Source organism: Macaca mulatta, chromosome 3 (genome assembly GCF_049350105.2).
Source record: "Macaca mulatta isolate MMU2019108-1 chromosome 3, T2T-MMU8v2.0, whole genome shotgun sequence".
Classification (NCBI taxonomy): Eukaryota; Metazoa; Chordata; class Mammalia; order Primates; family Cercopithecidae; genus Macaca; species Macaca mulatta.
In genome coordinates, this window is record NC_133408.1 from 187,695,644 (window position 1) to 187,711,515 (window position 15,872).

General features: G+C 38.2%; 1 protein-coding gene across 1 annotated transcript in view; it reads left to right on the forward strand.

The window, feature by feature from the left end:
* The window catches only part of CNTNAP2 (contactin associated protein 2), a 2,249,322-nt gene that overhangs the window by 1,722,382 nt on the left and 511,068 nt on the right, over nt 1–15,872 (forward strand). The window contains exon 14 of the mRNA XM_001094652.5: nt 12,852–13,008. Coding sequence (XP_001094652.1) covers nt 12,852–13,008 — 157 coding nt within the window. The remainder of the gene's footprint in view (nt 1–12,851; nt 13,009–15,872) is intronic.

A 15,872-nucleotide genomic window follows, 5' to 3' on the forward strand; every position in this document is an offset into this window, starting at 1 on the left:
ACCGTAATTGTGAATCAATAGAGATAACTAATAGCATTTTCAGTCCTACAAAATCTTCAGGTATTGAAATTATTGGATTGAAACAATTTGTAAAGAGAGAATTGGATATACTATCAAAAATAATGGATAACATTTGAAAAAGAACCAAATAAACATTATAGGAATAAAAACGTAATAGATAAAATTAAAAGCTTAATGTTAGAGATAAATAGCAGTTTCTACCCAGCTGAAGTAGGAATAGTGAAATTGAAATTAGATTCTGAAGAAATTTCCCAGAAACATGCCCAGTGAGACAGAGTTGTCAAATATGAAAAATAAAACGTTAAGAGTAAGAAGATTAGATCAGGACCAATCAATACATCTCTAATTGGAGTTGTGAAAGAAGAGATAAGAGTGGTGAGGCCTTATTTTGGTGAATGATGGCTAAATATTGACCAGAACCAAAAAAACATGCAAATTAAGATTCAGATTAAGGTGTCATAGTGGATGTAAGCCACAATGAAAGAAATCCCCAGCTAAACAGAAATTACAGATTATTTACAAAAGAATGGAAATTAAACTGATCATTGACTTCTTGACGATGGACCCTGAAGACATTAGAATATTTTCAAACTATTGTGAGAAAATAACCGTTGACCTTGAATATGCCACCCAGAAAAAAACACCTATATAAAGTCCTAAATAAAGACTTTTTAGGACAAAATAACAATTATGTACTACCCTCCGACCCTCAAAAAAAGACTATCCAAAGGCTGTATTACAGAAAAAGAAAAAACAAGATCTCATAAGAATAGTCTGAGATAGAAAAAAGAGGGAACAAAGGAAATAGTAAAATGTTAGTAAATCTATGCAAACATTGACAATATTGAGCAATAAACTTTAGTTTGTGACATTTAAAGAAAACAAGAGGAAGCCAAAAAAATAGATAAAATACTTTATATGTAAGGAAGAGAAACAAGCTATAAAATTGCTGTATTGTTTAGGAAGAGAATAAATATACGAAGTTGAGACACTGTTAAGTTATATATGAAATTTAAAGTTTCTAGGGTATCTACTAAAAGAATGATATTTAAGAGAATGTAAAATTCTAAACCAGTAGAAAATATATAGAATGAAGAAAAATAATCAATTCAGAAGGAAGAAAAAATACTTAAACATTAGTAACAATAAAAAGCAAATAAGAAAGAAAAAGCACAAATATTTGGAAATAAATCCAAGTCAGTTATCACAATAAATAGACTCTCCAGTTAAAAGACAATTTTAGACAGTTAAAAAGAAAAACTATGTGCTGTACACAAGAAACATTAAAAAACATTAAGGACACCACAGAGTCTGAAAGAAAGATAACAGAAAACAAGGCCAGGAAATTACAAATTCAAAAAGGCTATTATGAGCCTATTGATACGAATGCAAAGGAAAGAGAAAAAAATATTATAATTCAGAACATTACAATAGGATACAAATCTCCAAATTACTAAAAATACCTAATGCTAAACTTGGGAAGATTGAAAGATACAGTATTATAAAAGAAGCTTTTAATATTGATGACTCAGTAATTATAGGTCATAAGACTTTAAAAATCATTAAGTGTACAGAGCAGCAGTATCCAAAAGAACTTTCTGAGGTGATCAAAATATTTTCTGTCCAATATGGTAGCCATTAGCCCATACAGCTGGTGAGACTGGAAAACTAAATTTTAAATAGATGCATGTGGCTATTGGTTACCTATTGGGCAACCCAGATTGGATTAAATCGCATAATTAATAACTGTGAGTCAATGGCATAGAACAGTTAGAAAATAAATATTTTTTCAAGCACATGTAAAATAGTTTTGAATATTGACCACAGACTCGATTCTTTAAAACAAATCTCAACAAATTTCAGGTTATTCGTATCATAAATCCTGTCCTCTGACCATGATCAATTAAATTTTAAAAATCAGCTAAAAAGTCACTTTTACAAAAAAGCTTAAAGCGAAACATATCATTAGACATTTTAAAAATACTTCTAAATAATTCCTGAGTCACAGAAGAAATAATAATCAAAATTAGTACATATTACCAAATAATGACGACAGCATAATTCAAAGCTTGAAGGGAATTCCTAAAGTGGTATTTTGCTAGAATTTATAGTCTTATATGTGTATAGTTAAAGCTTAGAAAGGCTGAAAATTATTGAGCCATGCATCCATATTAAGATATTAGACAAAGAAGGGAGTTCTTGTACACTTTTGGTGGAAATGTAAATTAGGATGGCCATTATGAGAAACAGCATAGAAGTTCCATAAAAAAAAAAAAAAGAAAAAAAGAACTTCCATATGATCCAGCCATCTCTCTACCTGCTATGTATTTTTTAAAACTGAAATCAGTATGTCAAAGAGGTATCTGCATTCCCATGTTCATTGCAGCATTTTTCACGATAGCCCAGATGTGGAATCAACCTAAGCATCCATGAATGGATGAACGGATAAAGAGAAAGTGGTATTTAAACACAGTGATTTCTGGCAACATTGATGAACATAGAACACATTATGTTGAGTGAAATGAGCTAGGCACAGAAAGACAAATACCACATCATCTCACTTATATGTGGAGTTTTTTAAAGTTGAACTCATAGAATTAGAGAGAATTAGAGAGTTGGTCGTTGGTTACCAGAGGCTAGGGAATGGGAGGCAGAGTTGTTGATCAAAGGATGTAAAATTTTAGTTAGATAGAAGGAGTAAGTTCAAGAGATCTATTGTACAACATGATGATTATAGTTAACACTACACTGCATTTTGAATATTGCTGAGAGTATACAAAAAATGATAAGTATGTGAGGTAATGCATATGTTCATTAGCTCCACTGAGCCATTTCACAGTGTATACATATTTCAAGACATCATGTTGTATATTAAATATATACAATTTTTATTTGTCAATTAAAAACTTAAAAAAAAACGAATAAAGGATTTTAGGATATATCCAGAGAAAGTAGAACAAATGAAATGAATGTAAAAGCAGGAATAAATGAACAAGAAAATCAACCATACAGTAAGTAAAAATCAACAAATTGATTTTTTGAAGAGATTAACAAAATCAATAAACATCTGACTAGACTGGTCACAAAATAGCAGGAAAATATATTAGTAGCAATGAAGAAAAGGGGTATAAACACAACTATTTCCCAATATATTTAAATATTTAAATGCAATGGGCAAATTCATTTAAAAAAAATCAACCTGGAAAAAACATAAATTAGAATATAAACTTATAGAAATGGATATAAGAATAATCTTATAATTAAAGATACCAAATTATATGAGCCTCAGACAGTTTACTAAATAATTCCAACATAGCCCCCCCACCATTCTTTGAGGCCAGTATTAACTCGATACCAAAAACGTAATGATAGTACAACAAAGGGAAATTATAGGCCAAAGTCATTCATGAGTACAGTGGCAAAAATCCTAAACAAAATAGCAAAGTGAACCCAACCATATATATGAATAATGATGTATCACAGCAAAGTAGATTTTTTTTTAAAAGTACTATCATTAGAAAAAAATCTCTAAACACTAAAAGGAGAAAAAACTTTTTATTATTTTAAAAAGAGCAGACAAATAATTGAATAAAATTCAGTATTGATTCATGCAAAAAAAAAAAAAAAAAACCCTAACAAATGGTAAATGGCAAATAACTTCCTTCCTTAAACATAAAGATGAATTTTGTTTTGTTTTGTTTTTGTTTTGTTTTGTTTTGTTTTTTGAGATGTCGCCCAGGCTGGAGTGCAGTGGCGCGATCTCGGCCCACTGCAAGCTCCGTGTCCCGGGTTCATGCCATTCTCCTGCCTCAGCCTCCAGAGTAGCTGGGACTACAGGCGCCCGCCACCACGCCCGGCTAATTTTTTGTATTTTTAATAGAGACAGAATTTCACTGTGTTAGCCAGAATGGTCTCGATCTCCTGACCTCGTGATCTGCCCGCCTCGTCTTCCCAAAGTGCTGGGATTACAGGCGTGAGCCACCACACCCGGCAGGATGAACTATTCTTAAGAAGTAATAGCAGCATCATAACTCAGTGGTTACACATAAAAGTGTTTTCTTTAAAATCAGGAAGCACATGAAGACCTTCATCACCAACTTAGTTTAGCATTGAACTAAATGGATCATATCCACTGCATTAGGACAGGAAAGAAGATATATTTAATAAATAGATAGAGGTTGGAAAGGAACAACTGTTGTTAAAAGAATAAAAGAAACAAAAAGAATCAAAGAAACAAACAGCATATGGCTCCATTCTATTACTTTGGTCTTATTAATCACACTTGTTTCTGGAGACTATGGCACAAAGGAATGAGCCAGGGTTACTTAAGGGTCCTGCAGTGCCATGACTGCAAGAGAAACAGAGCCAAGTTAACTTAGAGTGAATTGGTCTATTCTTTTCTCTTTAATACTGCTCAGAATTATAAACTCCCATATAATCTGTCACTTAAATTTCATTCAAATTAATAAAATCTACTTCATTTTAATAAGACTTAAAGTGATTTGATTCTACTGCCTCAAATTCTTCTCAGTGGAATCAGTCCTTGATTGAAATCTATTAAGTTCAATTCACTAAAATAAATTTAAATATTATGCAATAAAATTAATTTTTAATTAACATTTCAGTTCAGGTCCATTTTGATCTGAACTTCAATTCTACATTTCTAAATTTGGTCCCTATTCAAATCAATAAAATGCAGCAAAATCCAATGTAATTCTAAAAGATACAACCTGAAGCTAATCAACTGCATTTATTTCTATTCACCCCTAATCAGATGAGTTTAGTGATATTCAGTGACAGAAAGATAAAATGCTCACCTTTAACTACCAAATTGAATGTTTATATTAGAACTTCAGAATTACCAGTTTTTCCCAAACTCGCATCACCATCTGCAGTATGGACTCCACAGGATTTTATCTTGACTCATTCTTTGTTTGGCATATGTATTAACATAAAACAATGTAGAATTGGATGGTTAGGAAACAAAAGAGAATGTTGCTATCCTGTTTAATAAACTGAAATCATAGGTAACTTGAGATGATAGACTTTTTGTATCTATGAGAATGCCAATACGTGATTTTTTTAATTTTATTTTTAAAGTTCTTAATTTAAATAGTAAAAGACAGGAATTTTTGACTCAAGACCATGGTTATAAAACTGATGAAAAAAAGTATTACAATGAGAGTATTATTGAGAAAAAAAATTGGGAATTAAATTGAGATGTTACTACAGTAACACCATTATCACCTCTTTGTATCTTACCAAGAAAACAAGGTCCTGGATTGGTATCCCAATGGCACCCAGTCATCTGGGCCTCATTGTTTCTTGATAGATGTTCCCAAGTGTCCGATGAACTCCACCTACCACTGTCCTTTTCCCAGGGTAGTATATGGCAGACTGGTCTGATGATAAGGATCACAGGGACACTGAGTCTCAAACTCTTCCTCTGAGATTCTTATTCTACAGGACGGGGGATCTATATTGTTTACAAGATCTTAGGGGAATCATAGGGAAGTTAAAAACCCTTCCCTATACTTACCTCCCACCACTGGTGGTGGGAAAAAAAAAAAAAATCAGAAGTTATTACTCCACGGCTTCACCTCCCCCACTTCATCCTCCTGTAAGGATCCTGAGACTTCAGCTACCATGGCCCAGATCTTGGAAGTGATGCTATAGGGATTTTCCACATGTAAAAGAAGAGAAAGCTGTCTGTATTTAAGCCAGAGAACTAGGGCTAGTAGCCTGTTTCCATTTCCAGTCCCTGGGGCAGGGGTTCCTGTCAGCTTTGGCTTTAAACCCCTGTATTCCTGGAAGTGTACATATCCATACTGGGGGAAAAAAAAGAAAATTCTGGCCTGCTTGATCTTCCAAATTACAGCTATCAGACGATTTGGAGGACTCTATAGAGACTACAGCACCTCCAAATTCCTTTTCTGCTCCATCCCATCCTGGAGGTTATTATAAAAGCTATTTTATCTTTCTTGTTATCTAGGACATTTGCACTGGAAGGAAAGTTTCTTACAGGTGCAAGAATGTTTTGAATGGTCTAGAATTGCACCAATTAAAGATGTCTATACTTAGTACGTGTATCATCACCATTCATAACTTGATATGGATTTTGTAATCAGATCAGAGTGGTCAGCTGAAATTGACTTACAAAGTGGGGAAAAAAGATTTGGCAGTGGTAAGAAAGGAAGAGAGAAAGAAGTAGGAGATTTTTCTGAGCATGAGTCGCTTAGAAAAAATCCTGCACTGCAGGGTCCTTCACAACCAACTGCTACCAGAGAGCAGAGCCTGGGAAGGACTGCCAGTGAGCCGCCAGCAGGGGACACTGAGAACAATTAGTGAAAAGCGTGTTTCTGCTGCAAAGGTAGACCTGTTCTATTTCCTCAGCTAAAGAGACCCCAGGGACTCTTTAACAGAATTTGTAGATAAGGTTGTAATCGTACATATGATAAAATTAGTTTTCATCAAGCTAAAAAGATGCTTTTACGTTTTCATTTTGGAGATTATATACCCATGTGGCATTGTTTTTAATATCCTATAGAAACAGCCGGAATGAAACAAATTAAATGTCCCAGTGTCTGTGCTGGGTCTTATCTCAGCGGGTGCCAGGATCATATTTATTTAAGCAGCCTGTTAAGTTACTTGGTATAGACCAGAAGTTCCAAAGAACACATTTTGAAAATCACAGGTATGTACCTCATTTTCATCAAGCGGTCCCCAAGCATTTGCCCTTGTGCTTCTGAAACAACTTCTTGTTATTGGTGAAAATAAGTAACAGAAATTTATTGGTTTCTTTCTTTCTTTTTCTTTTTCTTTTTTTTTTTTAGACAGAGTCTTGCCCTGTCACCCAGGCTGGGGTGTAGTGGCACAATCTCAGCTCACTGCAAACTCCACCTCCTGGGTTCAAGTGATTCCCCTGCCTCATCAGCCTCCTAAGTAGCTGGGATTACAGGTGCACACCACCACACCTGGCTAATTTTTGTATTTTTAGTAGAGACAGGGTTTCACCATGTTGGCCGGGCTGATTTCAAACCCCTGACCTCAGGTGATCCGCCCACCTTGGCCTCCTAAGTGCTGGGACTACAGGCATGAGCCACCGCACCCAGTTTATTGGTTTTTTTAAGTAAGTCTTGGAAAACTCCTTTCCTTTGTAGCCTGTTTTCTTTCTCTCTTTCCCAGTTTAATCATCCAAACCTTAATAAACCCTTCACCATAATAAAACTTGATCTGAAGTGAATACAAACAGTATAGTGATTATATTTAATTCAATTCATATTTGGCTGTTTTAATACGATATGCCTTACTTTGATAATTTAGCTTTAGTTAACTTAGAATGCCATTCATCATTACCTAATCTTGTTGCAGGGACTACACCTACTTAACATAGTTAACTACAATCTTCCTATTCTGAGGTTAGAGAAGTTCTTGAACTCTTGGAAATAGATAATTAAATTATTTCTTTCCTCACCACTTTTTGCCCTTGTCTTTTAAAAAGGCTTTCCATTTTTATTGCCTTTAACTGCTATTCCCCAAAGCTAATTAACAGGTAAATAATGATTTGTAAAGCTAAAAGTAGCATTTCATTAGCATAGCACTGGAATAAGGGAATTCTTTGCTCAAAGTAAATTGAACCGTTCTCGTCTTGCTGAATATAAAATACACAACAAATTAATAATTTATTTTAGTTACAGGGATTTAACCAAATTAGCCAATGCTAATAACAAAGTCCACAATTTGTTTTCTCTCTGGAATATGTTTTTCTTATTGGCATTCTTTTGCAGTAGATGTGGAAAGAGCTAAGTTAAGCATTTTGTGCTGTGTTTAACTTATTTTCTAAGGAAAAAGAACAGAACAACATCAATTTTGCATCAACCTCACTGGGAGCATGTGTTGTATGAAGACTAAAGTATTGTGACTTGAGAAAGAGTGAGGGATGGGAGAAGAAGCAGGGATACCAGGCTGCTCTTGCCAGGACACTAGCATGCCACCTCCTTGCACCTGCACTCCTTGCACATGGAGGAAATATTTCAGATCGCCCCGTTGGGTCCCATCTTGGCCAGGCTGGTCTTGAACTCCTGACCTCATGATCCACCTGTCACGGCCTCCCAAAGCACTGGGATTACAGGCGTAAGCCACCGTACCCGGCCCCAGAGATTTTCATTGACTAGCCATTTTTGGCTTACTGACTGACGCTACCTCTGTTAGATTCCACTCATTCCCCAGCTTCCAGCAGTCCTCTGCTCTCTTAGCATAATGTTCTCAAGGTTCATCCATGTTGTGACATATTGCAAAAATGTCCTTCTTTTTTCAGTCTGAATAATATTCCATTGTATGTATACACAAATACTATATGACTCTGCTTATATGAGGTATCTAAAGTAGTCAAATCTGGCTGAATGTGGTCACTCAGGCCTGTCATCCCAGCACTTTGAGAGGCAGAGGCAGGTGAATCACTTGAGCCCAAAAGTTCGAGACCAGCCTAGGCAACATGGCAAAACCCTTTCTCTGCAAAAAATACAAAAATTAGTCAAGTTTGGTGGCATGTGCCTGTAGTTCCAGCTACTCAGGAGGCTGAGGTGGGAGGATGGCTTGAGCCCAGGAGGTCAAGGCTACAGTGAGTTATGATCACTCCACTGCACTCCAGCCTGGGTGACAGAGTGAGACCTGTCTTAAAAAAAATAATAAAATATAAAGTAGTCAAATCATAGAAACAAAGAGGAGCTGATGGTCACCAGGGGCTGGGAAGAGGGGGAAGTACACAGTTACTAATCAATGGGCGTAAAAGCTTCAGTTAAACCAAAAGAGTAAGTTCTAAAAACCAGCCGTACAATACCATATCGTTAATGCTACATTGGACACTTAAAAAGTTGTCAAGAGAGTGGATTTAACATTCAGTGCACTCTCATATGGTAAAGTCAAATTAAGAACAAGAAAGAGTCATCCAGTCAGACATGGTGGCTCCCACCTGTAATCTTAGCACTTTGAGAGGCCAAGGCGGGTGGATCACCTGAGGTCAGGAGTTCGAGACCAGCTGGCCAATATGGTAAAACCCTATCTCCACTAAAAAGACAAAAATTAGCTGGGCGTGGTGGTTCATGCCTCTAATCCCAGCTACTTAGGAGACTGAGGCAGGAGAATCGCTTGAACCCAGGAGGCGGGAGTTGCAGTGAGCCGAGATCACGCCACTGCACTCCAGCCTGCATGACAGACCCAGACTCCATCTCAAGAAAAAAAAAAAAAAAGGAAAGAAAGAGTCATCCGTTGTCAGGGCCTTCCTGGTCTCTGCTTCCATTCTTTCCTCTGCCTACCACATCTAGGCTTTTCTTCCCGCCATTCACCGGAAACTCCTCTATCAAAATCAAAGTGACCTTCCAGCTGTCAAATTAAAAGAAAACTCTTAGCTCCTCACCTTAATAGACTTCACTATGACATCTGATGATGCTGGCCCCTCTGCTCTTTGGGAAATCCTCCTGTGTTGTTCTCCCACCGCCCTGGCTGCCTTCGTTCTTGCACTCCACTACGGTCATGTCCATCTCTGATATGGTTTGGCTGTGTCCCCACCCAAATCTCATATTGAATTGTAATCTGAATTGTAACCCCATGTGACTGGATCATGGGGGCGATTCCCCTGTGCTGTTCTCATGATAGTGAGTGAGTTCACATGAGATCTGGTTGTTTCATAAGTGCCTGGCACTTCCCCCTTCTTGCTTTCTCTCTCTCCCCTGCCCCCATGAGAAGACATGCCTTGCTTCCCCTTCTCCTTCTGCCATGATCGTAAGTTTTCTGAGGCCTCCTCAGTCATGCAAAATTGTGAGTCAGTTAAACCTCTTTTCTTGATAAATTGGTGAAGACCCAATCTTGGGTCATTCTTTATAGCAGTGTGAAATCATTCTTGGTTTTTGGTGGGTTTTTTGTTGTTTGTTTGTTTTGTCTTGTTTTTGAGACAGAGTCTCGCTCTGTCGCCCAAGCTAGGTTGCAGTGGTGCGATCTTGGCTCACTGCAACCTGCACCTCCCAGGTTCAAGCAATTCTCCTGCCTCAGCCTCCCAAGTAACTGGGACTACAGACACCTGCCACTGTGCCCAGCTATGAAATCATTCTGTTTTTGAAACGATGTTGTAATCTAAAAGTTTCCACCAGCATTTCTCCCACTTTCAATATGTTCTGGTTTGCCCTGATAGTTCTTAAAAAGTATTTTCAGCTCAGAAAATGCTCCTTAGAACCAGACTTCTATAATCAATGTGCACATTTTGTGCAGCAAACCCATTAACTTTTCTTCAACATTGCCTAGACTTGTGATGATGACCTTCCTTCCCTGTGCTCTACTTTCATGAAACACAGTACCATCCCCATTCACACAAACCAGAAGCCTGGATTAATCCACAGCACTGCCTGCCCATCTTCTCTTCCAGCTAAATCCCCACAGTCCCAGCCAGTTATAATTCCTGAACCTTTTTTGGTGTGTGTTTTCTCTTCTTCTCCATTTCTACTACTATTTTATTATTTATTTTCTCTATTAACATAGGAGCATCACATCTAGCCTCCCTGACTCCATTTTGCAGAAGTCTATCTTTCATCCTCCTGTTGATCTTTTGAAACACAAATTTAATTATGCTAACTCCCTGCTTAAAATCCTTTACTAGTTTCCCATTATTTTCAGGATAGAGTTCAAACTTCTTAAATTGGGGGAAGATAAACATTGAAAAGAAAGGATAAACCAATGAAAAATAACTTCTTACTTGGACAAAGATATTTTGCAATGTGGCCCTCATCTGCTGTCTGTCTATCTCCTACTATCTACTACTGCTACTCTCAGCACATCTCTTCAACCCGATTCTACTACATATGAATATGGTCCTATATATATTTTCCAAATACAAGGTTACCTTTCTGTCTTTTTACATTGTGCTCCATTTGCCTAGGAGGCCTTACCTCTCTTACGTCCTTATTGATCTGTGTAATGCCTACTTGACCTTCAAGATGCAGCTCAACTATTTTGCCTCCTCTGGGAAACTTTCCTTTATGACTTCCTTTGCCTCCCCCACTCTCCTCTGTGTTCATAATCCTGATAAAACTGTTCTCCAATCTGTATCTTTTTCTTCCATTCTGTTGAGTTGCTTATAATGTTTGGCACTTGTGGGAACCCAATGGATGTTTGATGATTAGTGAATGAATGAGTGACTATTAGGCCAAATGATAAAGGAGAGTTGGGGGCTAATCTGCTGTGTGGTTAAAAGAACTACTTAACTCTTCTAGACCTAAACTTCTTTACCCATAAAATTAGGAGGTCCTACTCAAAAACAGTGAAAGTTTGTACTTGGCTCCAATATTCTACGATCTCCATGACCGTTAGTTCACAAAAAAGCATGACCAGTCATGAAGTGAATTGTGTAGTGTAGAATCAATTCATGGCCCACACACCTTCATCGTAGACTGACCCCAACTTGGCTTCCAATTTACTAAATAGACTCCTAAATTACAGAAGTTTGAATGTAAAATTGTCTTCCAAGGAGAGAGGTACATATTCCCACAAGAAATCTTGAGCTTAACATTCCCACTGATTTTTTTTTAATCAAATATTTCTATTATTGACATAAATTTACTTTTTTATGCTTATATTTGCATTTATATACATGTAAAATTGTGATATATACTTCTGAAAACTTGTCTAAGCCTAAAAGAGCCTTTTGAAGTATAGAATTAAAATCTTTTTTTAAAAGAAAAATTATTTCTGTAGGTTTTTGGGTAACAGCTAGTATTTGATTACATGAGTAAGTTCTTTAGTGGTGATTTCTGAGATTTTGGTGCACCCATCACCCAAGCAGTATACACTGAATCCAATTTGTAGTCTTTTATCCCTCACCCCCTTCCCACCCTTTCACCCTGAGTCCCAAAAGTCCTTGTATCATTCTTCTGCCTTTGCATCCTCATAGTTTAGCTCCCACTTATGAGTGAGAATACACAATGTTTGGTTTTCCATTCCTGAGTTACTTCACTTAGAATAATAATTTTCAGTCCCATCCAGGTTGCTGCAAATGCCATTAATTCATTTCTTTTTATGGCTGAGTAGTATTCCATCATATATGTTTGTGTGTGTGTGTGTCTGTGTGTATGAAACAGTTTCTTTATCCATTCATTGACTGATGGGCATTTAGGTTGGTTCCACAATTTTGCAATTGTGAATTGTGCTGCTGTAAACATATGTGTGCAAGTATCTTTTGAGTACGAAGACTTCTTTTCCTCTGGGTAGATATCCAGTAGTGGGATTGCTGGATCAAATGGTAGTTCTACTTTTAGCTCTTTAAGGAATCTCCACACTGTTTTCCATAGTGGTTGTACTAGTTTACATTCCCACCAGCAGGGTGGAAGTGTTCCCGTTTCACCACATCCACACCAACATATATTATTTTTTGATTTTTTGACTATGGCTTTTCCTGCAGGAATAAAGCAGTATCGCATTGTGGTTTTGATGTGCATTTCCCTGATCGTTAGGGATGTTGAGCATTTTTTCATATGTTTGTTGGCCTTTTGTAGATTTGATTTTGAGAATTTTCTATTCATAGCCTTAGCCCACTTTTTGATGGGATTGTTTTTTTCTTGAATTCGTTTGAGTTTGTTGTAGATTCTGGATATTAGTCCTTTGTCAGATGGATGCATTGTGAAGATTTTCTCCCACTCTGTGGGTTGTCTGAAATAAATTGACTTTTAAGACGGTTGAGTGAGGCGCAGACTATCAGAGTATTCCTGGGGAAGTGGGTGCAAGTGTGGCAGTATGATGACTGAACCCAGGTCTGTTTCTAAATGTGCCTTTCCCTTTTCTTGTAGATGGAAGCCCTTACACTTGGTGGGTTGGCAAAGCCAATGAGAAGCACTACTACTGGGGAGGTTCTGGGCCCGGAATCCAGAAATGTGCCTGCGGCATTGAACGCAACTGCACAGATCCCAAGTACTACTGTAACTGCGACGCGGACTACAAGCAGTGGTGAGTGCCTGCGGCCAGCACAGCCAGACTCACCCTCCCAGTGTGCCTTTGTGTCCAACTTATGTGATAGAAGAAAGTTTGAAAAGTGCTATAATAATATGATAATAGGTTAGAAAGGTCTGGAACTAACCCAATTGACAAATGTCAGGAACATACTGAAAAATATAAAAGCAGAAAGAGGTCAGTGCGACAACGGTATGCATTTAGAAACAGACTGACACATAATTGATGTGTTCATATTTTATTCAGAGAGGAAAATAATGAGCCATGTTGTAGACAGTGATCTGCATTATAAAATGTGCTGTGTAACAATAGAGGGATGGCCGTGGGCGGGAAGCCAGTGTGCACGCCTGTGAGAGTGCACACGGTCAACAGCCTCCTGCAGGGAGCACAGCCACCTCCTGCAATGTTTGCGTTGGGGATCTGGATCGGAAAACCAGAAGAGAGAGAGAGAAGGGAAAAAAGAAAGAAACAGAAAAAATAATTCTGTGCTCTTGTCTTCTGTAAGTGCTTGCTTGTCTACTTTTCTTTCATACGTGGAATTGTTTATAACTCTGACACAAATCAGTTCAAGAAAGATCTATTTTGGGTCTCTTCCATCCCTTTGCTGGCTTTTGTTCTGCCCCGCAGTGAATGGCATGGGTCTGTGTCAGTAACAGACAAAGGGTAAGATCAGCTGCCGTTCTTCATGAAACAGAGAGGCCCCAGAAGTTTAGGTGGAAGATTATAAACCTAAGTGTGATTCTTTGCAGAAGCACGTATCCAGTGCTGGCTTTCTTCATTTTTAGAAGTGTCGAGAGGTTCCATTTCTGCTTCTGGGCAGCTGTGCACATAACCAATCATGGTCATGAATTTCCCCATATGCCCAACCATGGTTGTCTTCAGTTCACTTATGTAGTTTGCTATTTACAAGGACTGTTTACAAGACAAATTCATTCCACCAGTTAACCAAAAACGAATCCTGAGAACATAACATTATATGAATTTCAGGTAGGATGTCTGCTTACTTTCTGAAAGTTATATTTCTTCTAGTAAATAAACTACAAAGGCTATTTAAATGGCTTAGAATGTGTGTGCATATGTATGTAAAATACTTATAAATATCTATCATTAATCTTTAATTATGGATGATTGTAAAGAAGAGGTCATGATAATTTTTAATTTTATTTCTTTGAAAGATATATATCTACACACAGACACACACACACTGTATACACAGATTGGAAGTTGGGAATGGAGTTAAAAGGGCATGGGCTTTGAAGTTAACCTTTCATTCATTCATTCATTCATTCATTCATTCAGTAAGTCATCCAATCAGTCATTCATTCAACAAATATTGATCAAACACTTATGAGTCAGCAACTCTTCCAGGCACTGGGGATAAAACAGCAAATGCAAAGAACACGAATCTCTGTCCTGACTCACATTCTTGTTCTTGTTGCCTTGTATTACTAGTTGTGTGTTCTTAAGTCAGGCAGACCCTCTCTCATCCATTTATCTATCCAACATCAATTCCCTGCCTCTTCAGGAAGCTGACACTGGGTGGAGCCTCCCCAACCAGGAGAAGTGGGAACAGAGTCCCAGCTAGTTCATTGTCCAGGCAGCCCAGAGTGCCCCGCCACCATCACCTTGTTCTACCACAGAGGAGAGCAGAGGGATTCAGGAAGAGGAAGATCTAGTACCTGCACCTAAGTGAACTTCATTTTTATCAGACATCATGCTAAGTTCTAGGGATACAGTGATGAATAGAACATGCTCTTTGTCCTCAGGAGCTCCAAAACTAGTTGAAGGAAACATACACGTGCACACACAAATAGAAAACATAATGCAGTCAGTGCTCTGAGGAAGGTATGTGCAAGATACAACAAAAACTAATGGAAGTGGCTGGGCACGGTGGCTCACGCCTGTAATCCCAGCACCTTGGGAGGCCAAGGCAGGCGGATCACCTGAGGTCAGGAGTTCGAGACCAGCCTGCCCAATATAGTGAAACCCCATCTCTACTAAACATACAAAAAATTAGCTGGGCGTGGTGGTGGGCGCCTGTAATCCCAGATACTCGGGAGGCTGAGGCAGGAGAATCACTTGAACCCAGGAGGCGGAGCTTACAGTGAGCCAAGATCCGAGATCATGGCCCTGCACTCCAGCCTGGGTGACAAGACTGAAACTCCATCTCAAAAAAAAAAAAAAAAAAAAAAACTAAATGGAAGAAATTTTCAGTCGAACTGAAGGAGTGAAGGAAGGAATCCATAAAGTCCTGAAGGAAGAGGCATAAACTTGAAAGACAAGGAAGAGCCAGGGCCCTGGGACACTCGTCCTTGCATGGTGGTCTTGGAGAAGAAGCATGACTGAGCTGGGCCAGGCTGGGGAGCTATCTGTGCAGTTGACAGTTTTGAAAACATTAAGTTTAAGGCACCAGCATGACATCTGTGTCTAAACCCTGAGGGCTATCATTAGTAGAATTACAGGTTGAAAACATAGATTTTTTTTTTTTTTCTAGATCGAGTCTCACTCTATCACCCAGACTGGAGTGCAGTGGCACAATCTCAGCTCACTGCAACCTCTGCCTCCCCAGTTCAAGCAATTCTCATGCCTCTACTGGCACCTGCCACCACGCCCAGCTAATTTTTGTATTTTTAGTAGAGACGGGATTTCACCGTGTTGACCAGACTGGTCTTGAACTCCTGACCTCAAGTGATCCACCCTCAGCCTCCCAAAGTGCTAGGATTACAGCTGTGAGCTGCTGTGCCTGGCCAAGATAGATTTTTTTTTTTTTTTTTTTTTTTTTTTGAGACAAACTCTTGCTCTGTTGCCCGGGCTGGAGTGCAGTGGCGCAATCTCAGTGATTCTCCTGCTTCAGCCTCCCA